General features: G+C 39.8%; 1 protein-coding gene across 11 annotated transcripts in view; it reads left to right on the top strand.

Annotated features, from left to right (window-relative positions):
- Positions 1-11,466: 11,466 nt before the first annotated feature.
- CAAP1 (caspase activity and apoptosis inhibitor 1) overlaps positions 11,467-25,364 on the top strand; it is a 52,620-nt gene continuing 38,722 nt past the window's right edge. For 5 of the 11 annotated variants that reach the window (XR_012424664.1, XR_012424665.1, XM_005581590.5 and 2 more), the window contains exons 1-4: positions 11,467-11,857; positions 16,430-16,630; positions 17,732-17,816; positions 19,034-19,109. Coding sequence is in view for 7 of the 11 variants with exons in the window: in XM_005581590.5 (XP_005581647.1) it covers positions 11,555-11,857; positions 16,430-16,630; positions 17,732-17,816; positions 19,034-19,109 (665 nt within the window). In the remaining 4 variants the exon portion in view is untranslated. Of the gene's footprint in view, positions 12,012-16,429; positions 16,631-17,731; positions 17,817-19,033; positions 19,110-25,364 lie in introns of all 11 variants that reach the window. The other 6 variants (XR_012424667.1, XR_012424666.1, XM_074017368.1 and 3 more) reach the window with 2 other exon arrangements.

Below are 25,364 nucleotides of genomic sequence, written 5' to 3' on the forward strand. Positions count from 1 at the left end.
GTGTGTGAACATCCTAGCAATTAACACAAAGAAGAAACCATCACATTAATTACACAATTTATTGTGTCTGAGGTAACCCAATTTCCTGAGAGAGGCATAACTATTCTATTTTCAAAAGTGGGAAAGATCTTTTCATAAAGAAGACATTGCCAAATACAGTGAGCAACATTCTCAATATTCATGGTATAAAGAACCATGAATTTCCTGGCTTAATGCCAAATTACAGCCTTAGAAGAATAATTCTTCCCCAAATGGGCAAGAAAAGGTTCTAATTGTCTAGAATAATCTAAGTAAAAACTTCTGGAATATCAAAAGGAAATGAGTAAAATGTAAATAGAAGGAGATATGTATTTTGGTGAGTATTAAATTGCAACTTCCTGGTGTGTACCTGGACTTTAAATATTCTGTTCACTGGCTCAGTTACATAACCTATACTTTTCTTTTTGTTGATTGGGTTTAGGTGGTTATGTCAAAGTTAAATGGCAAAATTAGGAATTTAACCCAAGTCTGACTGGTTCCTTTACAATACACTGCTTTCTTGTTAATAAGTCCAGTCTAGCATTAAGTTAATAAGTACAAATAATTTATTTGCAATATTTAGGAAAAGTAGGTACTTTTGAATAATGATAAGAAATAGTCTTGGTTAAGATTATGAGTTCCCTTTTCAAAATGTAAGGAGCGGCAGAATGTAAACACTGCTTCCTATTACTGTGCAAGTTTTTTTATATCAACTTTTATTTTACTATTTAATGTTTGTTGTGGAGATTACAAAATATAGCTTAGCAAAAGGAAGCAATCTCACTTCAAGGATATGTTAAATAATATGATATTTTCTTTTTTAGTTAAACTTTCCTATGATTCTATTAATGTTTTTTCTGAATACAAAAGTAATAAACATTTACTGAGTAAAACATACACACACACACACCCCAAATAAAAATTGCCTGTAAGGCCACTATCTAGAGAAAACTATTCGTAACATCTTGTGGCATAGTGACTATGTATGTAAATGTGTTTTATTTTATTAAAAAAGCATTGTATCATACATACTCTTTGATAACCTGATTTTTAAACTTATATTTGGTACCAAGAGCTCCACATTAATAAATACAATATTCTATCATATGGATAATACCCATTTCTTACTAACTGGCACTGTTTCCAATTTTCAACTATCAAGCAAAGATACGACAAATCTCACAAGAGTCTTACTAGTTCCCTAAGAACATTTTATACATGGAATCGGTAGATCAAGATAGTGTACATTTTTTAGACTATTTACATTGCCATCTCACCTCTAGCGGTACAACTCTTGGAATTAATGTACTTCATATTGCATTTGAAACCCCATTGCCTACAAAAGAGTTAAGTTATTATTGTCTCCATTTCATAACTATTACCTTCTTTCTGGCATTAGGTTCCTTTAGATGAGTATGTTACTATTTATATGACTAGCTGAATTTATAACTAAATAGCAATGCAATGAAATTTATTATCTACCTCATAATCTTCTTAAGTGATGGAAGAAGCAAAGGTAAAAATGGATTCTTTACAGAGATAATTCTGAGGATAAGAGTGGGAGGTAGGTTCCTTAGCAGTTACCACTTTGTATGTTACGGTTATTTTATTAGGAAATGATAAAATGCATAAAAGACCATTTGTGATGTATCATCCTTCCTGAAAGTCTTAGATAAATTCCAGACTTTTAAAGTGTTATTCAATCTATTTTTAAAAAACTATTCTAATCGCTAATGCATTATTTTCTGTAGAAATTATATGCAGTATAGTTGTGATTATAAATAGTGTTGAAGACTTTAATAGCATTTTTTCATGAGTTTTCCTTCAATTTTTTAATAAAAATATTCATACATAGAAATTTAAAGAGGCTGGGTGCAGTGGCTCACACTTGTAATCCCAGCATTTTGGGAGGCTGAGGTGGAAGCATCGTTTGAACCCAGAGTTCAAGACCAGCCTGGGCAACAGAGCGAGATCGCATCTCTACAAAAAAATTAAAAATTAGCCAGACATGATGTTGCGTGTCTGTAATCCCAGCTACTCAGAAGGCTGAGGTGGGAGGATCACTTGAGCCTGGGAGGTCAGGGTTGCAGTGAGCCATGATAGTGCCACTGCACTGCAGCCTGGGTGTTGACAGAGCAAGACTTTGTCTCAAAACAAACCAAAAAATTGAAAGAAAAGTACAGTGAACATTCATGGACTTGTTAACTAGATTCCACAGTTATTAACATTTTGCCAGATTTGCTTCATCTCCATAGTTTATACTTTCTTTTGAAATTACTTAAATGCTTATCAACTGGATACTTCATTATGCATCTTATAAGAATTAGGGCATTCTTAACATAATTTGTCACCGATAATATCACACTTAAGGAAATTAGTAATTTCATAATATCTAATATCTAATCCATATTTCAAATTTCCTCATTGCTCTAAGAATGCCTTTTATAACTTCTGCTTTAAAAAGATCTAAATTCAAGGTTTGTGTATTGTATCTATTAATGGTTATTTATTAACTATTGCTTCTTTGACTTCTTAATCTAGAATAGTCTTTCATATTTTAAAACTATCATTGACTTTTTGAAATTTTTAGGGCACTCCAGCATGTGAAGCACCTCACATTTTGTGTTTGTAAAATATTTTTCTACAAGACTTTGATATTGGTTATCTATTGCTGCTTAATAAATTACTCCAAAACTTGGTGGGTTAAAATAGCACACATTATCTCAAATGTCCTGTGGTTCAGGAATCCTAACACAGCTTAGGTGGATCCTCTTGAGGCTGTAAAGTATCAGCCAAAGCTGGTGTCTCATCAAAAGGCTCCACTGAGGAAGGTTTCATTTTCAAGCTCATATCGTTGGTGTTTAGTTCTTTTGGGGTTGGACTGAGGACCTCAATTCCTAGGTAGCTGTTGGCCAGAGACTGCCCTCTCTGATTTTTGCTATATGGGCCTCCCCAGTGTGGCAAGTTGCTTCATCAAAGCCAACAAGGGGGAGTCTGCTGGCAGGACCCAAGTTGGAATCTTTATAATCTAATCACAGAAGTGACATCTCAACATCAAGGTATTGTATTGGTTGGAAGTTAATCAAGGGGAATGGATTATGCAAGGCAGTGAATACCATTGGGGAGGGATCACTGGGGGCTATCTTGGAGTCGGCCTGCACCACCTATTTCCTATAAATTGAAAGTCGTTTCCATTGAGATTAAAACTGTTTGTAGGAATACTTTACAGGTGATATGTACTTGTTATTTTGACTTGATTATATCATATTTGAGCTTCCTTAAGGGGTAAAATAGTCTTTAGAATAAGGTGGGTAATGGAAGCTGTAAACAGGAGAAAGTTGCCTAAAGCCCTTTTGTAAAGTAGATAGTCTGATGTTGGTCCTAGGCTTAAAATGAGATGTTGGGGCTTAAAACCTGACCTTGGAATTCCTGGACATGTGATAACTCAGAAAAATAAAATGTTCAAATGGCTGTGATCATCAGATTTCAAGGTATATAGCAACATTTACCACAACAGTTTGCAACGATTTAAACCAAGTAACAATGCAAAAAACAACTAGACAGCCTGCATTAATCACTTATTCTTTTCTAGTTGTATATGCATAGTTTATCCTCATTATGAGGTAGGTATTACACAGGTGAAGAAACTGAAAGAAGTCAAATCTGTGTAAGTCAGTAGTAACTAAACAATGGAGAAGATAGCAGTATTTAATCAATGATGTTGCCAAAACTGGATATCAATATGAAGAAAAATATCAATTTGTAGTAGCCTCTTTATCAAAATAGCAACTACAGTGGCTACTAGTGCCATATAAGCATGACATGGATCAAAAGAAAGTGGTTTTAAGCCATTGAATGACATTTTTTTCCTTCCTGTGTCCTCAAAGGAACTAATACATTCAATAAATGTTCACTTATTTCTGTATTATTTAAAATTTTCAGTAGTAATAGCAATCAAAGGTGCAGTATAAAATAGTGAAGGAGCACTGACTTTGGCTTTCAGAAGTCATACATTCCAATAGCATTTCCACCACTTAGTAATGAATTAAGGCAAGTTGCTTAACCTTAGCCTTAGTTTAGTCATCTGTACAGTGGGACTTCATATGACAGATGAATAATTGAAGATTCATGTAAAAGCCTAGCAAAATGATGGCCACATAAATGTTTAGCAAGCATTTCTTCCAAAGACACTGCAAGGCTACCATGTTCTTTATAATTGCCTTTACAAAAAGAAACAAAAGGGGGGAAAAGTAATTAAGTTTTATTTCTACTGGGGAAAAAATGCCCATGGGGTGGGGGGTAATCCTGAAGGATATTTATAAAGTTGTTTAGAACTCAAAATCCTTACACTTCTTTTAAACTTCTTGTAATGCCCCAGGACCCAGCAAGAAAGTGTTCTGCTGGACTGTAAAAATCACATATATGCATACTACAACCCTAGCAGTGGTCTCAAGATTTCTTTTAAGACTTCTGTGTATCGTATAGTGACAATATCAAACCAGTTTTGAAGACTTCTTACTACTAACAGAGAAATACAGGGAAAGGGTCTCTTTTAGACAGAGTGCATATCGGTTAACTATAGCCACAGTAATAGTGTGCAACAACCAACAACAAAAATAATAGTTTTTATTTAGCTTAGGAGTTTCAAGCTTCGGGTAGTATGGTCCTGGCTGGGCTCATTCATGTTTCTACAGGTTGTCTGAGGACTCACCTCCAGGCTGGGCTTGTCTGGGTAGCTTAGTTGAGGCAGCTGTGCTCTACTTGTGTCTTATCTTCTGAGACCAGTGGGCCACTTTGGGTATATAATTTTCATGATGATGGTGGAAGCACAAGTCAGTCATCCTAATTGCACAAGCTTTTTTGAGACTCCACTTGCTGCACATCTGCTAACATCCATTTGGCCAAAGTAAGTTAGATGGCTGAGCAGAAGGGTAGGGAATTATGTCTCTTGCCTGTAGCAGAAGAGCACTGCCAAATTACATTGCAAGCTGTGGATATAGGGAGAAGTGAAGAACTGGGGTCATTAATGCAATTTGCTACAAGTGTGATAGAAAAAGAAGCTCTGTGGGGGTCCTGAAATTATCAGTTTAGAATTTTGACAAATACTTGCATCCCTAGCTTGTTCCAGGCAATGTATTAGGTGTTGAGACTACAAAAAAATGTATATGCATAGTTCCTGGGAACTAACAGTATACTGGAGAAGAAACTGAGCAAGCACCTGCAGTAAAGAGTTCTGGACACTCTAGGGAGAACAGTGGGTTACAAAAAAAAGAAGTGGTTAATTTTAGGAGGATTGAGAATGGAAGTGATGTGGAAATGTTTTAAATAAGTTATACTTAAAATGAATCTTAGATGCAGTAAGTATATGTGGGGCTATTGAACAGGCCTGAAGAGTATATTTCTAGGAAAGGCTGAAGAGAAAAATGCTGTCAGATCATGGAAGGTCTTACATGTACTACTAATTAGGACTTCAGGTTGCAAGCAACAGAAATCAACTCAGATCAGGCGGAGTGCTGTGGCTCATGCCTGTAATCCCAGCAATTTGGGAGGCCGAGGCGGGGGATCATTTGAGGTCAAGAGTTCAAGACCAGCCTGACTGATACGGTGAAACCCTCTAAATTAGCCAGGCATAGTGGTGCACGCCTGTAGTCCCAGCTACTCAGGAGGCTGAGACAGGAGAATGGCTTGAACCCAGGAGGTGGAGGTGGCAGTGAGTCGAGATCATGCCATTGCACTCCAGCCTGGGTAACAGAGTGAGGCTGTCTCAAAAAACAAAAACAAAAACAAAAAACTTAACTCAGATCAGCTTAATGGGGGAAAAAAAAAGAATTACATTGGCTTACTGATGGAAAATAATAGTATCAGGATTTTTTTTACTTATTTCCGCAAGCGCTTTTGTTGGCCTCATTTTCTTAGAATTGTCACAGGACAGAGAACACGACAACGAGCAGCTAAGAGACAGTTTCCTTACAGTAGACAAATGAAATTAAATGATGACTTAGTGTGAAAGAGCAAATTTCTCACCTAATATCTCTTTATAAAATCCCAGAGAAGAACTGATTGACCCCGGCATTAATGCATGCCTATCCCTGGCAATCATTGTGATCAATGCTCAATGCATTGCTGAAATTGGTGTGTAAGAACCAATCTCTGTCCACCCTCCCATATATACTTGTTCTGGGCAGAAAAGCAGTCTGCATTTGTTTGCAGAGCTTTAAGTCCATAGCAATATTTAGTGCTGAGCCTCTTAAGCATATTAAGTTGAACCATATGAAGCTGTCAATATTCAACTACATTTTCCTTTTTTTTCTCTCTCTCTCTCTGCTGCTTGAATCAACATTCAACCATTTTAAATCTGTAAAAAGCCACTTTCATATGGTTCAACCTAAAGAGACATCTCTCTAAGTCAGGCTTGTGATATCTCTATGGCATGTTCCTAGCATAAATCAAAGTCCTTCCCCTGTCTTCCATTCAGCAGAACCCCATATAGAAAGCAGTTTGTACCTGTGGTTCCAAAACCCACTTGACTGTCAACTTCTCAGTAGCAGCTAAGTCCCTACAGCTATATCTCTCTGCCATGCGATGTAAGAGCACTGCAAACCTCCTCCCGACCTCATTTATTAAAAGACTAGTTTCTAGTCATTAATTTTACTCATTCTGTCCCCCATACTGGAGTGCAGTGGTACATTCACAGCTCACAGCAGCCTCAGTCTCCCCAGGCCTCAGGTAATCCTTCCACCTCAGCTTCCTGAGTAGCTGGGACTACAGGCATGTGCCACCATGCCTGGCTAATTTTTTTTTTTTTTTTTTTTTTGTATTTTTTTGTAGAGATGGTGTTTTGCCATGTTGCTCAGGCTGTTCTTGAACTCCTCGGTTCAAGGGATCCACCCAACTCAGCCTCCTAAAGTGCTAGTATTACAGATTGGGCCACTGTATCCAGCCTTTGTCAAATTTTTAATAAGGACAGTGGGATATTTGGAATAAAGAAACAAATAAGGCCAGGCGCAGTGGCTCACGCCTGTAATCCTAGCACTTTGGGAGGCTCAGGCAGGCAGATCACAAGGTCAGGAGTTCTAGAACAGCTTGGCCAACATGGTGAAACCCCATCTCTACTAAAACTACAAAAATTAGCTGGGTGTGGTGGTGGGTGCCTGTAATCCCGGCTATTCGGGAGGCTGGGGCAGGAGAATCACTTGAATCTGAGGCTGCAGTGAGCTGAGGTCGCACCATTGCACTCCAGCCTAAGCAACAGGGCGAGATTCTGTCTCAAAAAAAAAAAGCAGCAGCAAATAAAACAAAGTCCTTGCTTTCAAAGAGCTTACATTCAAGTGGAAGGAGACAGATAAATATATGTGTGGTAGTGTTTAAGGGTGCTGAAGAAAAATGGTAAGAAGAATGCAGAGTGCCATAGTGAGTGAGGACAGAAGCACTTCCTATTGTGTATTTTCTTATTGTTTCCCCTCACTAAAAATATGCTTATGAAGGCCTGCATTTTGTCTATTTTCTCCCCTTCTCTATCGCCAGAGGTAGAACAATGCCTTTGTGTCCTAGAACAAGTGTGTGAGAGGACAAAGACTGTGATTCATCTGCCAAGTTCATAAATACTGTACAGCAATCTAGTGAGGAGTGCCTTGCCTTCTTGGTCCACCTGAAGAAATATGAACACCGTCTGTCAGGTAGCTGTAGAACAAAGTGGAAACCCGGAAGCTTCTCAATTAATTTTATAAGAGAGCAATTTGCAGCCAGAAATTAATAAAGAACTAGCTCTATCCAGGCTACACATAACATTGTAGATCTGTATTAGCTAGCTCAAGGTGCCATAACAAAGTGCCACAAACTGGGTGTCTTAAACAGAAATTTATTTTCTCAATTCTGGAGGCTAAAGGTCCAAGATCAGCATGTCATCAAGGTTGGTTTCTGGTGAGGCTTCTCTTCCCGGCTTGTAGATGGCTACCTTCTCACTGTGTCTTCACATGGCCTTTCCTCTGTGCGTGGTGAGAAGACAGGGCAGTCTGTTCTTTTCTTCAGAGGCGTGGTCTTGCTTTGTTGTTCAGGGTGGAGTACAGTGGCTATTCACAGCTGTGACATCATTACTAATCAGCATGGGAGGTTTTGTTTTGTTTTTTGAGATGGAGTCTTGCTCTGTTGCTCAGGCTGGAGTGCAGTGGCACCATCTCGGCTCACTGCAACCTCCACCTCCAGAGTTCAAGCAATTTCTGGCTAATTTTTGTATTTTTAGTAGAGATGGGGTTTCACTATGTTGGCCAGGCTGGTCTCGAACTCTTGACCTCAGGGGATCTGCCTGCCTCGGCCTCCCGAAGTGCTATAATTATAGGTGTGAGCCACCATGCCTAGCCTAGCATGGGAGTTTTTACCTGTTCCATTTTGGGCCTGGCCCAGTTCACCCCGCTTAGGCAACCTGGTGGCTTCCACTCCCAGAAGGTCACCATATTGATGCTGAACTAAGTGCAGACACCTGATCAGTACAGCACACCACAGCCCGGAATTTCTGGCCTCAAGCAATCCTCCCCAGTTTGCCTCCTGAGTAGCTTGCACTGCAGGCATGCACCACTGTACCAGGCTCTTTTTTTTTTTTTTTTTTTTTTTTGAGATGGAGTCTCACTCTGTCACCCAAGCTGGAGTGCAGTGGTGTGATCTCGGTTCATTGCAAGCTCTGCCTCCCGGGTTCACGCCATTCTCCTGCCTCAGCCTCCCAAGTAGCTGGGATACAGGTGCCCGCCACCACGCTGGGCTAATTTTGTATTTTTGGTAGAGATGGGGTTTCACCGTGTTGGCCAGGATGGTCTCCATCTCCCTTGTGATCTGCCCGCCTCAGCCTCCCAAAGTGCTGGGATTACAGGCGTGAGCCACCGTCACTGGCCCAGGCTCTTCTTTTAATAAGGACACCAGTTAGATTAGGGATCCACCCTTACGACCTCATTTAACCTTAATTACCTCCTTAATGACCCTATCTCCAAATTCAGTCACATTGAGGTTAGGGTTTAGGGATTCAACATATGAATTTTGTGGGTGATGTTATAGAACCATCAGGTTCTATTAACCACTACATGGTACCAGACCAATACATGGAAACAGCAGGAGTTGCAGCAGAGAAATAGTTTAATAATGGTATGGCAGCCAAGGGAGAACATGGGAGGGAACCTCAAATCACCTCCCCCTGTAAGTTTTGGACAGGGGTTTTTAAGGAAATGTTGGTAGGTAGGGGGCTGAGGAGCTAGGGGTTGCTGATTGGTTAGGGCATGGGGGATGTAATCATAAGAAGGTAGAAAGTGTATTCTTGTGCTGAGTTCGTTTCTTAGAAGGGGTCTTCAAACGGAGTAGCATCAGTGACCCCACTGATATGGTTCCAATGACTGGAGGAGTCCTTTGTCTCATGCTGGTTTAAATAAAATGATACAGACAAAAGTGGAGTGGTTTTAAGGAATGGAGAATTTAATATGCAAGAAATAAGAGGCTCCCTCATACACAGCCAGAGGGAAGAGGGCTCCAAGCCAAAAGAGGGAATCCCAGGTGCAGCAGGCAACAGCCAATTATGAGGCTGGAGGAGGTGGTGACAAATCTGCATATGACCCAGGGAATTGGTTTGACCAGGTATGTCATTCACATAGCCTGCAAAAAAAGTGGCCCTCCCACCCTAGTCTTTTAATATGCAAATGCAGGGTGCCATGATGTTCTACACATGTGGGGGTATGTGGGGATGGTCATATTGCTAGGCACGTGGGGACAAGAAGAAGAGGGGAATCGCCATACTGAGTAAACCAAGTTTCTAATGGTCTGCATTTGCATATCAAAGCTTGCCAGCCCAGCTTTCTTGCTAGACAAGGAACATTTCTGGAGCTGCTTTAAAAGGAAAAAAACTTTCCAAAGATCGCTTTTCCTCTCTATCTATCTAAAATAATTTCTTAACTCCTATAACACCATTGGAGTACAGAATCTGGGAAATATCTCAAAATGGGAAACTTGAGATTTCTTAACTGAGTCAAAGATACTATCTATAAAGCAATAAGCAGCTATAAGGAAGTGGGCTATAGGAAAAGTTTGTTAATGTTTAGCTATGCTTCTACTCAAAACTTATCTTTTGTTAAAAATCTCGCGATTTGGCAGGGCACGGTTGCTCACACCTGTAATCCCAGCACTTTGGGAGGCTGAGGAGGGTGGATCACCTGAGGTCGGGAGTTCGAGACCAGCCTGACCAACAGGGAGAAACCCTGTCTCTACTAAAAATACAAACTTAGCCTGCCGTGGTGGCGCATGGCTGTAGTCCCAGCTACTTAGGAGGCTGAGGCAGGAGAATCGCTTGAACACGGGAGGCGGAGGTTACTGTGAGCTGGGATCGTGCATTGTACTCCAGCCTGGGCAATAAGAGTGAAACTCAGTCTCAAAAAAAAAAAAATTCTAGCAATTTAGTTTTATTAAAATTATGAGGATGGTTTCAGGGACACAATTCATAACAGGTTTATAAATGTAACATGTTATTAATTTTATGTATTTTTCCCATCTGTGAACACAACACTCTCAATCCTTTCAGATATGACTCTTAATGAGTGTGATAATTAATGGAACCCCTGGGAACACACTGGGCTCAGTCCCAGCATTTACCTTAGAAGACCAATTTAAGAGTGGGGCCTGGGGGAAGACAGTTTTCCTAGGGCTGGAAGTATTCCTAGTTATTAACCCTAGGCTGGTTTGTTTTAGGCACTTAAGTAGTTGCTGAATGACTGAGACAAATAGGAGACAAAGTGAAGGGAAGCTTCTTTAGTTGCTTCTTACCCCAGGGAAAGGCACAGAATTACTACCACCCAGCTAGTTTTGCCCCAGGCTCTACGTTTTTCCCTCAGTGGCTAAAGGCCCCTGCTGAAATGGCAAAGACCTTGGTTCACTTTTTAAGTGTTCTAGCTCCCTTTCCTCAAAATCTGCCTTCTGTTTAGATTACATCCACCCATAAAATCTCATAAAGCTTTGACCCATTTTCAATTTTAAAAATGAACTCAAGCTCTTTACTTGTCCATGTTAGACTCTACGCAAGAAATACATAATTTGCCCAGGTAATGACGAAAAGGAGATGCAACAACTTTTCCCTAGGTTCTCTTTATTGTTACAGCGTTGTTAATATCTTAAGATTTGGAGGTAAACGGAAATGGAGAATCAACAACTACACTTCAACCTTACTGTAAACTGACAAACACTAACACTAAAAAGTTTCGAAGGTAAAAGGACATAAGTTCCACCTTCTATGCTTTGTGGAGGTATAAAAACAAAACAAAACAAAACAAAAACTGTCTAGACAGGCTACCCGCTACACACTCCAACCGACCTCAGCGACCGGAGGAGGAAGCGCAACTGGTTCTAGCAACCCCTCCGCCACCCTGGCCCATAACGCTTCACCACGTTCTGTGTCACGGACGGAAGTGACGCATAACCTGCGACGCCAGTGCCTGCCGCCCACTGCCGCGGGAGTCGGGTTTCGGTCACACCAGGCAGCGGACTTTCCTCCGATGGTTGCAGCAGAGGGACCATGACGGGGAAAAAGTCCTCCCGGGAGAAACGGCGCAAACGTAGCAGTCAGGAGGCGGCTGCGGCGCTCGCGGCCCCGGACATCGTACCCGCCTTGGCCAGCGGCGGCAGTGGAAGCACTAGCGGCTGCGGGAGCGTCGGGGGCTGCGGGAGCGTCAGCTGCTGTGGGAACGCCAGCTTTAGTGGAAGTGTCACCGGCGGTGGGAGCGGCGGCAGCTGCTGGGGCGGGAGCAGCGTGGAGCGTAGTGAGCGCCGGAAGCGGAGGAGTACCGACTCTTCCAGCGTCTCGGGCTCCCTGCAGCAGGTGCGTGCGCGCCCCTCTGGCCGCTTCCCGGAGCTGCTGCTTTTTCGGAAGAAGTCGGGCTACCAGAGGGATGGGGCGCCGGCTGGAGCTCACTGCTAGCGCGGCGATCCCAAGGTCGTCCGTGCTTGAGGTTCATGTTCCTACCTAAGTCCTGGTGAGCCCCACACTCCCATCCGTGTCTTGAATCTTGAACGTCAAGTTTCTGGATTTCCTGATCATCTCTTTTTTTTTTTTTTTTTTTTTTTTAATACTCTTGGCTCCTTCCACTCCTATGGTTTCAGTCTCCCAGAAGAATATGAGTTGGAAGCTAGCCTTCATTTCCCTTGCAAGCCAAACAGTTCTCCCTTCGTGTTCATCTTTTCATAGATGTGGTTAACTCCACATTACTGATGAGAAAATTGAGGCCCAAGGAAGTTAAGAAACTTTACCCACAGTCACAGAGTTTGTTAATAGCTCCTAGGTTTGAATCCAAATATCTGACTACAAAGGCCATGTTCTTTATACGCCACCAATCTACCAAGAGAACGCCGTTTAAAAAAAGTTCGTAATTTGTTTCAAAACAATGTAATTTAAATTCATTCAATGCAGAAATAAAGGGAAAGCGTTAAGTCCTTCTTGCCCCTCCATTAATATTTTGATACGCGGCCTCTTTTAATCACTCCTCGTCAGATATGTGTATTTAAGTTGCTACATTTAAGCTGTGTTGTGTTATTCCCGCTGTTGAGTACCTGCGTTGTTGTGATAGGCTTCTTTATATACGTGGTTTGTTATTTTTAGTGACTGCCTGGTATTTTATTATTTTTTTTGGTATTTAGGTTTGCAGGTTTTTTTTGTATTGTGACTACGAACACCTTTATGTATATATCTTATACAAGAGTTATGTTGGGAGAGAGTGTCAGCACTGAAATTCCTGGGTCAAAGTTTGTGCTGTTAAAAACTTGGTGAATGCCGCCAAATGCTTTCCAAATGAGACTTTACAGATTTATAGTGCAAACAGTACATATATAAGAATACCTATTTCTGAAATTCTTAACTAGCTTTTGATAACCATTTTTTTTTAAAAATGCCAGACTAATGGGTCAAATTAATATTGTGTTTGTTTTAATTTTTATTTTCCTGATTAGTGAGATTGAACATTTTAATATTTTTATTTGCCATTTGATTCCTTCTCGTGTAATTTTCTGTACATATCCTCTGCTCATTTTTCTCTTTCGTAGAGTACAGTTTCTCTTTATGTAGAGATTTTATCAGGTGGTTTTCTGGTATTCTGTTGAGATGATCACGTACTTTTTCTCCTTTAATCAGATACTGTAATTTATTGATAAGTTAGTTGATGTTGAACAGTCTTTGGAGTCTTGGGACAAGTTCTGTTTGGTTTGTTGTACTTGGCTGGAAATCAGTGTTTTTACTTTTATGTATGTGTTTCTAAATTAGATCAGTCTGTAGTTTTTATTTTTGTAATGGATTGAATTAGGAAGCTTTGTGTTTTTTTGGTGTGTTCTAGAATGGTTTATATTTTCTTCTCAAATATTTGTCAGAAGTATCTGGGTCTAGTGGAGATTTTTAGGGTGATTTTTTAAAACACTCTTTAAAAAATTATTTAATATAGATCTATTCAGTTTTCCCACCCCTTCTAGATTCAGTGTTGCATATCACCATTCTTATTTTAAATAGTTTCCTTTTTTTTTTTTTTTTTTTTTTTTTTGAGATGGAGTCTCACTGTGTCGCCCAGGCTGGAGTGCAGTGAGAGGCACCATCTCAGCCCACTGCAACCTCTGCCTCCCGGGTTCAGGTAATTCTCCTGGCTTAGCCTCCTGAGTAGCTGGGATTACAGGTACCCGCCACCATGGCCAGCTAATTTTTGTATTTTTAACAGAGGTGGGGTTTCACCATGTTGGCCAGGCTGGTCTCGAACTCCTGACCTCAGGTGATCCACCCATCTCAGCCTTCCAGAGTGCTGGGATTACAGGCGTGAGCCACTGCGCCTAGCCAGTTTCCCTAGTTCTAACACTCCGTTGTAATGGGGAGACCAACAACATTGGTCAGTTGAATATTGAAAACATTTGCGTACAGAACTAAACCCATCTTCTAATGAAAAATTAATGTATTTTTGAAGAAAAGGTCATTGCATATTAGGCTTGTAGATAACATTTCAAACTTTAGAGAGTGCCATTATATCTGTTGTGTATTGAGTTCCTTATTTTATTTTTTTAATTTTTGTTTTTATTTTTATTTTTTCAGACGGAGTCTTGCTCTGTCGCCCAGGCTGGAGTGCAGTGGCACTCTCAGCTCACTGTAAGCGCCGCCTCTCCGGTTCAGGCCATTCTCCTGCCTCAGCCTCCGGAGTAGCTAGGACTACAGGCGCCCACCACCGCGCCCAGCTAATGTTTTTGTATTTTTAGTGGAGATGGGGTTTCACCGTATTAGCTAGGATGGTCTAGATCTCCTGACCTGGTGATCTGCCCGCTTCGGCCTCTCAAAGTGCTGGGATTACAGGCATGAGCCACCTTGCCCCGCTGAGTTCTCTATTTTTGGGGGAGGAACTTTATTGAAATATAGTTGACATACCATACAATTCACCCATTTCACATGTACAGTTAAGTGATTTTGCATATATTCATAGAGTTGTACAACCATCACTACAGTCAATTTTTTTGTTTTTGTTTTTGTTTTTTTGAGATAGAGTTTCCCTCTTGTTTCCCAGGCTGGAGTGCAGTGGTGCCATCTCGGCTCACTGCAATCTCAGACTGCTGGGTTCATGCAGTTCTCCTGCCTCAGCCTCCCAAGTGGCTGGGATTACAGGCACCCGCCACCTGCCCGGCTAATTTTTCTGTTTTTATTAGAGACGGGGTTTCACTATGTTGGCCAGGCTGGTCTTGAACTCCTGACCTCAGGTGATCTGCTCACCTCGGCCTCCCAAAGTGCTGGGATTACAGGCTGAGTCACTGTGCCCTGCCTAGTCAGATTTAAAATATTTTCATCACTCCAGAAAGCAACCTTATGTGTAACTTTTAGCTTATATAATATGTGGTGTTTTGTGTCTGGCATCTTTTACTTAGCATAATGTTTTCAAGATTCATCCATGTTGTAGCACATAGGGTTCATTCCTTTGTATCACAGATTCATGCCTTTTTATGGCTACTATATCACATTTTGTTTTGTTTTTGTATAGCTGTACATATGTACCACATATGTGTAGGTACCGCTATACAACATGTCATTTTTCCATTTATCACTTGATGGACATTTGTGTTGTTTCTGCTTTTTGGCTATTATGAGTCATGCTGTTAAGAACAAGTAAGTTTTTGTGTAGACATATCATTACATTTCTCTTGGGTATATATCTAGGAATGAAAATGCTGGGTCATACGGTAACTTTTTGAGGTACTGCCAAATTAGCTTCCAAAGTAGCTGCACAATTTTATGTTCCTGCTAACAGTGTATGAGGATTCCAGTTTCTCTACATTATTTCATTGTAAGCTGTTAGAACAAGTGCTGATTCTTTTACTTTTTCAGTCTAATTATCATAGTGTTCTTTAAAATTGACCTATTTTAAAACTGCTTTGTAAACAACTATCTGACCTCTGTGGTCAGGGAAGATTTTCCAGAGGAGGTGACTGTTGAATTGTCCGAAGTATCTGAATTTGTTAATCTTGTGAATATAGTGTGATAGAGAAAGGAAAGAGGAAAGACTGTCATAGGAAAATGGTACGCCAAAGCCCTGCCTGTATGAGCTGAAGGAAGGAGAATAGGTTACAGTCGAGTAATTCAAAGAAGATTGTGTTGTAAACACAAAGAATGAGCATGAAGGTCAGGTAGGCCATATTACCTTAAGAGCAATGGGAATTCGTTGAAGGGTTTGAAACAAGAAGGATGAGTACATATACATTTTTTAAAATCCATTCTGCTAACAGTGTCCAAAACAAAGAGACCTCAGATTAGATGCAGGGAGTCCCATTCAATGGCTATTGGTATAACCTAGGCAAAAAATTTTGGTAGTTTGGAACAAAACTACGGCAGTAGATTTGAAGAGACTGGATAGAGTAGGGAGACAGAAAGTAAAATGGACAGAAATATCTTAAATTACTGAAATTACTTGGTTACTTTGATTATGATTATGTAAGTTTTAAAAATGATGATAGCTCCTGGTAAGTATGTTACTTTTCTGTATATTTGTGATTTGTGACATTTTTACTTTAATTTATTTATATGAATTTAAGTACAATGATTATGCATACATAGAGCTTTTGGGTGAATCGCCTTTTAGGGGAAAATCCTAATTCTTCAAAAGTCTAAAACTTTAAGAAATTATTCAATATTTAGTATACTTTTGTTTGTGTATCCTAAGTATCTCTTCCCTTTATAGCTACTCCTTGAGTTAATTGCAGTATGGAGAGGAAAATCAAAGAATATTAAACAAATATTCTCTCCTATGGTTTTAGAGAAATGTGCAAAGAATTTGGGAATTTTTGATGAAGAAGAATTTATTAAATGAAAATGTATGATGTCATGTACATATTCTTTATATTTTAAATAGTATTGTTTAATGGTTCTTTATTCTTTTAACTTTAGGAAACCAAATATATTTTGCCAACTTTGGAAAAAGAATTATTCTTGGCAGAGCACAGTGACCTTGAAGAAGGTGGACTGGACCTGACTGTGTCATTGAAACCAGTTAGTTTCTATATATCAGACAAAAAAGAAATGCTTCAGCAGTGCTTCTGTATTATAGGAGAGAAGAAGTTACAGAAGATGCTTCCTGATGTGTTAAAGGTACTTCATTACACATCACACTAGATACATACATAGAAATACAACGTTCTTTGTCACAATTGTTTGTTTTACTTAATGCGTTTTTTTGTTTGTTTTTTTTGAGACAGAGTCTTGCTCTGTCACCCAGGCTGGAGTGCAGTGGCGTGATCTCGGCCCACTGCAATCTCTGCCTCCCGGGTTCAAGCAATTCTCTTGCCTCAGCCTCCTGAGTAGCTGGGATTACAGGCACGCACCACCACGCCCAGCTAATTTTTGGATTTTTAATGGAGACAGGGTTTCACCATGTTGGCCAGGCTGGTCTTGAACTCCTGACCTCGTGATCCTCCCACCTTAGCCTCCCAAAGTGTTGGGATTACAGGTGTGAGCCACCGTACCTGGCCTTAATGCAGTTTTTAATTGGATGTTTGCATCTAAAACAAGCTACTTGAAAAGATTTTGTAAAATAAACAACCATAAACAGCCTTGTATATTTAAAAATTTGCCAAGATAAAATGTTTAGGCAAGAAATTTATTGACCCTGTGGAGATAATTCTGTTAAATGCAGGGAATGATGGTAACTAAATTGGACATATAATATTTCTGGTGCTTTAAGAAATAATGTCACAATATGCTGCTGTGTAACAACAAACAGTAATGGTTAATAATAGTTTATATTTCATTAGATTCACAAGTATTTTTGATTATTTTTGAAAATTATTTAGGGAAATATTTGTTGTTCTAGTTTTACAATTGTAGAAATTGACCTTGGACACTCAAGCCCGAGATCATGTATCTAAAGATACAAGACTTTAATATTTTAAACCTTTAGAATAATTACTTAACATAAATAGATTGCTTAAGAATAGCTGGGAAACTGTCTCACTCTTTAGTTTGTTCTTTGATAATAAATACAGCTTTATGCATTCCCATCGAATCTACAGTGTTCACATATTAACTGGCAGTTTTTCAGATTTTATCCCAGGAGAAGATGTGAATCTACTTGAGGCTTTAATTTATTTTATTGTAAGATTTTGCTAACTTAAATTTTTATGATTGAAATTTTCCAGTTTACATTGGGGCTGTGTTACATAAATGCATTTTTTAAAATGTCATTTCCTTTAGAACTGTTCAATAGAAGAAATTAAAAAACTATGCCAGGAACAGTTAGAGCTCCTGTCTGAAAAAAAAATTTTGAAGATTCTTGAGGGTAAGAATACATATTTTTACATTCTGGCAACTTATTAATTAATACTATATTCAGCATAAATCCTGAGGTATTCTTTCTCCTACTTGGATATTTAATTTCGTTATTGGGTTATCATTGAAGAGTATTTTTACTTCTATTTGTACTAAAAAATATAGTTTACATATCAGAAAAGCATTTCAAGAATAGACAATATATCATTTTTCCAAATAAAGTATATATAGGTAAGAGTATAATAAAATGAAATTTAAAAAAGTACCAAAAATCTGTAAAAAAATTAATTATTGGAAAGGCAAAGAATTTCCCTTAAAATCTTTTTAATTTTCTGCTTTAGATTTTTTATAGTGTTTAGTTACTTATTGCATACTGTTTACTCTCTAGTGAGACCCAGATGTAGAGTTAGAATACTTCCATGCAATTTACCAATATTTGTTTGTCTGCCTGTAGTATGACTACTCTTTGTGATACTCACACCTCTAGAATTTTGGATTCTCAGGCATGTTTTTTTTCCTTTTGGAACTTTGCAAGGATTTTAGCTTTAACATGACAGAAGAAGAAACAAAAATTGGAGCCTTTTAGTTTCCAGAGAGATTGCTTCATTTTTAAATGTAAAATTGATGGCATTTTGTAACTCTGGAAATAGATACATATTTATGTATGTAGTATGTAAGTGTATATACACATTTTCTTGTCTGTATACATTTATATAATAGGTAAAAAGAAGGCAATGAGGCCGGGCGCGATGGCTTACGCCTGTAATCCCAGCACTTTGGGAGGCTGAGGCGGGCGGATCACAAGGTCAGGAGTTTGAGACCAGCCTGGCCAACATAGTGAAACCCCGTCTCTACTAAAAATATAAAAATTAGCCGGGCGTGGTGGCGGGCGCCTGTAGTCCCAGCTACTCGGGAGGCTGAGGCAGGAGAATTGCTTGAACCCAGGAGGTGGAATTCGCAGTGAGCCGAGGTCGCGCCGCTGCACACCAGCCCTGGTGACAGTGCAAGACTCTGTCTTAAAAAACAAAACAAAAAAAAAGATGTCAATGAGAAATACCTAAGGCATTGAAAAAATTATTTTAAATACAAGCAATTAAAAATTTAAATTTTGACCCAGTATAAAGTTCTTTGATGCATAACTTTTAAAGATTATACTTTTTAATGTAATGATTACATCATTTTAATGTTTTTATAAGTGTGCTTTCAATAGTTTCTTTCATTTATAAGGTGACAATGGAATGGATTCTGATATGGAAGAGGAAGCAGATGATGGTTCTAAGATGGGATGTGATTTAGTCAGTCAGTAAGTTTAAAAACTTTCATTTTTATTTCAAAATGTCTTTGTTATTCCTTTGGTGATTTCTTATGTCAAAGCTGTGATTGTTTTTCTGTGTTTTATTTATAAAATCATTCAGTGGTATAGAAAGATTTATTTGTCTACTTGTAATGATTGGTCCTTTTGGTATATATAAGGATGGAGTGAACTACTTTCAGGATTAAGATGGTTTTTAAAAACTACTCCACATAGATATAGAACAATAGCAGTGCCAACCTAAAGCAGAATCACTCTTACTTGGATTTTGAATATACTCTTCATGATCCTCACTATTTATTAAGCACTTACTCTACCAGGTACTATATTAAACAGCATAGAACACTTGATCTCATGAAATTCATCTATGTATCTATTAATATTAGTCAATAATAGCCTCATTTCACAGATGAGATAGTTATGTTCATGTAAGTCTACATATTTTACCTATAAATATGTATTATTTGATTATTGGGATGATTAAAAAAATACCCATTTTGGGGTGCTGACTAATCAAGAAGCTACATGCTAATTATTAGTTTTTTCTTCATTAGTGCACATCAAACTTTCATCTTTTAATTTGAGCATCTATTGATGCTATTTGCTTAAAATAATTATTTTGGTAGTTTCCAAAGAATGACTTGTTCTTTGCAAAGCTTAGCATTTTTCCTGAAGAATATAAAAGACTTGTGCTAGATCAGAAAAAGATAAAGTATAAAAGAAAAATAAATACTTGTGTCACAGGCAGTAATACACATAAGAAGAGGTTACCAGGGGCAGTAGCATAGAGAAGTACATAGTTAACCAGAAATGCAGAATTTTTTTCATTTCTAAAAGAATGCTATTGGGTAGGAGTATTATAGGGTAATTTATATGAAAACATAGAGTAAGCCGGACATGGTGGCTCACGCCTATAATCCCAGCACTTTGGGAGGCTGAGGCAGGCAAATCACTTGAGGTCGGGAGTTGAAGACCAGCTTGGCCAAGATGGTGAAACCCCATCTCTAATAAAATACAAAAAAATTAGCTGGGCATGGTGGCACGCGCCTGTAATCCCAGCTACTCTGGAGGCTGAGGCAGAGAATTGCTTAAAAACCTGGAAGGGCGGAGGTTGCAGTGAGCTGAGATCGTGCCACTGCACTCCAGCCTGGGCGACAGAGCGAGACTCCGTCTCAAAAAAAAAAAAAAAAAAAAAAAAGAAAACATAGAGTAGAAAGTGTACACATTTTTAACATCTTACTGTTGGCGTTCCTACAAAATACTTAGCTTTAAATCATTTATATAGTATACTAATTTAGTTCAGCTAGTTTAAGCATTTACAAGGCCTGTTAACTTTTTAATATTTTAAAGTTCCTTAAATTATCTAAATTAATCACTTTGTTTGTTTTTAAAAAAATTTCTTTCCCCCAATCCCCACATTGATCAACATTTTGTTTCTTGATGCTACTTATAGAGAATCCTAAATTGAGCTTCTGCTTGATTATATTTATTTTCCCTCTTTAAAAATCTATTATTTTTTTCCAGTTTTTGAGGTGCCATTAGGCTTAAGTGCTTTACTTCTTCATACCTGGGCATTAGTGTTATGTTTTCAACTGTTAGAAGCCATTTAATGGTGTATTAGTTTGTTTTCATGTTGCTGATAAAGACATACCCAAGACGGGGTAATATATAAAGAAAAAGATTTAATGGACTCATAGTTCCACATGGCTGGGGATGCCTCATAATCATGGTGGAAGGTGAAAGGTGCTTCATACATGGTGGCGGCAAGAGAGAATGAGGGAACCACTGTGAAAGATCTGATGGTTGTAAAACCACCCCCATGATTCAATTATCTCCCACTGGTTCCCTTCCACAACATGTAAGAATTTTGGGAGCTATAATTCCAGATGAGATTTGGGTGGAGACACAGCCAAACCATATAATTCTGCCCCGGCCCCTCCCAGATCTCGTGTCCTCACATTTGAAAACCAATCATGCCTTTCCAACATTCCCCCAAAGTCTTAACTCATTTCAGCATTAACTCAAAAGTCTACAGTCCAAAGGCTCATCTGAAACAAGGCAAGTCCCTTCCGCCTATGAGCCTGTAAAATCAAAAGCAAGTTAGTTACTTCCTAAATATAATGGGGATACAGGCATTGGGTAAATACACCCTTTCCAAATGGGATAAATTGGCCAAATTGAAGGGGCTACAGGCCCCATGCAAGTCTGAAATCCAGCAAGACAGTCAAATCTTAAAAGCTCCAAAATGATCTCTTTTGACTACATGTCTCATATCCAGGTCACACTGATGCAAATGGTAGGTTTCCATGGTCTTGGGAAGCTACGCCCTTGTGGCTTTGCAGGGTACGGGCTACCTCCTAACTGCTTTCACATGCTGATGTTGAGTGTCTGAGGTTTTTCCAGGTGCACAGTGCAGGTTGTCAGTGAATATACCATCCCGGGATTTGGAGGATGGTGGCCCTCTTCTCCCAGCTCCACTAGGCAGTGCCCCAATGAGGACTCTGTGTAAGGCTTCAACCCCACATTTCCCTTCTGCACTGCCCTAGCAGAGGTTCTCTATAAGAGCCCTGCCCCTGCAGCTAACTTCTGCCTGGACATCTAGGTGTTTCCATACATCCTCTGAAATCTATATGGAGGTTCCCAAACCTCCTGCAGGTGCACATTTCTTGACTTCTGTGCACCTGCAGGCTCAACACCACATGGAAGCTGCCAAGGCTTGGGGCTTGCGCCCTCTGAAGCACCAAGTCCCCAAGCCTGGCCCATGAAACTATTTTTCCCTCCTAAGCCTCCAGGCCTGTGATGGGAGGGGCTACTGTGAAGACCTCTGACATTTTCCTCATTGTCTTGGCGATTAACACTCTGCTGCTTGTTATTTATGCAAATTTCTGCAGCCGGCTTGATTTTCTCCTCTGAAAATGGGTTTGTCTTTGGCTTTGGAGGCTGCAAATTTTCTGAACTTTTATGCTCTGTTTCCCTTTTAAAACCAAATGTTTTTAATAACACCCACATACGTCTTGAATACTTTGCTGCTTAGAAATTTCTTCCACTGGATACCCTAAATCATCTCCCTCAAGTTCAAAGTTCCACAAATCTCTAGCTCAAGGACAAAATGCTGCCAGTCTGCTAAAATATAGCAAAAGTCACCTTTACCCCAGCTCCCAACAAGTTTCTCATCTCCATCTGAAACCACCACACCCTGGATTTCCTTGTCCGTATCATTATCGGCATTTGGTCAAAGCCATTCAACAAGTCTCTAGGAAGTTCCAGACTTTCCCACATTTTCCTGTCTTCTGGCCCTCCAAACTGTTCTAACCTCTGCCTGTTACCCAGTTCCACATTTTTGTGTATCTGTAAAGCAGTACCCCACTCTTCCGGTACCAATTTACTGTATTAGTCTGTTTTCACACTGCTAATAAAGACATACCTGAGACTGGTTAATTCATAAGGAAAAAGAGGTTTACTGGGCTCACAGTTCCATATGGCTGGGGAGGCCTCACAGTCATGGTGGAAGGCAAAAGGCACTTCTTATATGGCGGCAGCAAGAGAGAATGAGGGAACCAAGTGAAAGGGGTTTCCCCTTATAAAACCATCAGATCTTGTGAGACTTACTCACTACCACCAGAACAGTATGGGAGAAACTGCCCCCATGATTCAGTTGTCTCCCACTAGTTTCCTCCTACAATATGTGGGAATTACGGGAACTACAATTCAAGATAAAACTTGGGTGAGGACATAGCCAAACTATACCAAGTGGAGATAGCCAATTATAGTAGCTATTTAACTTTTTTAAACGATTACAGCAATGGCTGTGCATGGTGGTTCACACCTGTGATCCCAGCACTTTGTGAGAACAGGTTGAGAGGATCACTTGAGGCTAGGAGTTTGAGACCAGCCTGGGCAACATAGTGAGACCCTGTCTCTACAAAAAATTAAATTAGATGGGGTCTTGCTATGTTACCCAGGTTGATGTTGAACTCCTGGCCTCAAGCTGTCCTCCCACCTCAGCATCCCAAAGCATGGGTGACTCCATTTTGATTTTTAGTCAAGGTTTTTTCTAAAGTTATGGAATAGGATTTAAGGTTTAAAGATGACAGAGAGGGCTTGGCACACTTGCTTATGCCTGTAATCCCAGCACTTTGGGAGACCAAGGTGGGTGGATGACTTGAGGTCAGGAGTTTGAGACCAGCCTGGCCAACATGATGAAACCCGGTCTCCACTAAAAATACAAAAATTAGCCAGGCCTGGTGATGCATGCCTGTAATCCCAGCTACTTGGTAGGCTGAGGCAGGAGAGTCACTTGAACCCGGGAAATGGAGACTGCAGAGAGCCGAGATCCCCCCCACTGCACTCCTGGGTGACAGAGCAAAACTCCCATCTCAAAAATAAAGAAAGATGACAGGTTTTCACAACTTCTCCTGTTCTGCTGACCCACTGAGACTCCACAAGGCTGGTGCCGTCTCTAGCTTACTGAACTCTAGGTGAAGGAAAAGGGGACTAAGTAAGGAGGTTGCTATATGGTGGCTCCTACAAAGCAGACTGCACATTAACTGGTGGCAAAGCACCCAGGAAGCAACTGACTGCAAAGCCTGCATACGAGAGTGCACCCTCTCCTGGAGTGGTGAAGAAACCTCATTGTTACAGGCCTGGTACTATGGCCCTCCATGAAATCAGTTGTTTCTGGAAGTCCGCTGAACTTCTGAATCACAAACTTCCCTTCCACAGTCTGGCTTGAGAAATTGCTCAGGACTTCAAATCAGACCAGTGTTTGCAGAGCACAACAGCTATTGGTGCTTTGCAGGAGGCAAGTGAGGCCTATCTGGTTGACCTTTTTGAAGACACCAACCTGTGTGCTATCCATGCCAAATGTATAACAATTATGCCAAAAGATACCCAGTCAGCATGGAGAACATCCTTTTAAGAAGCCACTGTGATGGGAAACATTTCATTCTCTAAAAGAGAAACCCCCCACAATTTTTTTCCTGTTATTGGTAGTTTTGAGCTTAGATTTTTTTTGCCATAGAGTCAAAAGGTACCTGTATTAGTCAGGGTTCTCTGGAGGGACAGAACTAATAGGATATATGTATGTGTGAAAGGGAGTTTATTAAGGAGAATTGAGTCACATGATGACAAGGTAAAGTCCCATGATAGACTATCTGCAGGTTGAGGAGCATGGAAGCCAATGGTGGATCAGTCCAAGTCCCAAAACCTCAAAAGTAGGGAAGCCGACAGTGTAGCCCTCAGTCTGTGGCCAAAGGCCAAGAGCCCCTGGCAAACACTGGCATAAGTCCAAGAATCCAAAAACTGAAGAACCTGGAGTCTGATGTTCAAGGGCATCCAGCACGGGAGAAAGATGAAGGCCGGAAGACTCAGCAAGTCTACTCTTACATCTTTTCCTGTCTGCTTTATTCTAGCTGTGCTGGCTGCTGATTAGATGGTGCTCACCGATTGAGGGTGGGTCTGCCTCTCCCAGTCCACTGACTCAAATGTTAATCTCCTTTGGCAACATCCTCACAGACCCAGGAACAATACTTTGCATCCTTCAATCCAATCAAGTTGACACTTAATATTAACCGTCACAGTACCTAAGTATATGATTGTTAGTGAAAAAATAGGGGATAGAAATCAAGTATTTCCAGTTTTTCCATTTTTATTTATGTGTGAATTTTTAACATAAATTCAGGGACATAAAGCATTAATGCAAGTCAAAATATTTCAGTGAACAAGTTTCAGTGGTTCAACTTTATAATAATTATAAATCTGTTAAAATTTTCTGGGAAAAAATGACATCATAAACAGCAGTTTTTCCCTTTTTAGAATTTACTACAAAGCAACAACAAAAATAAACAGAAATAGACATTATCTTGGATGAAATGAGATATCCTTAACTTCAAATCACTTTGAGGAACTATTCTTAAATGCAGTGATTTTCAAATAATGTTGTGCAAAGATACCTGTGGAAAACTTCCGTGTGTACAAATCTCAAAGATTCAGTGTACGTTTCTCCAAAGTCAGAGGAAGTGTTTTAGGGAAGAAGGAAACTTTAATGTTGCTCCTTTTTTCTTTGACTAGTAGCCATGTAGTAGTGTATCTGTTTCTCCAGAGTAAGATGGATGTTGGTTGCTGGTAAGATTTTGGCCCTTTGGGAATCATGGCAAAGATAATAACTATAGGTACTTGCTGATTTGCATTGAAGATCCTAGAGGAAAGTGTTGGATTTTTTTTTTAGACAGTGTCTCACTCTGTCCC

Source organism: Macaca fascicularis, chromosome 15 (genome assembly GCF_037993035.2).
Source record: "Macaca fascicularis isolate 582-1 chromosome 15, T2T-MFA8v1.1".
Classification (NCBI taxonomy): Eukaryota; Metazoa; Chordata; class Mammalia; order Primates; family Cercopithecidae; genus Macaca; species Macaca fascicularis.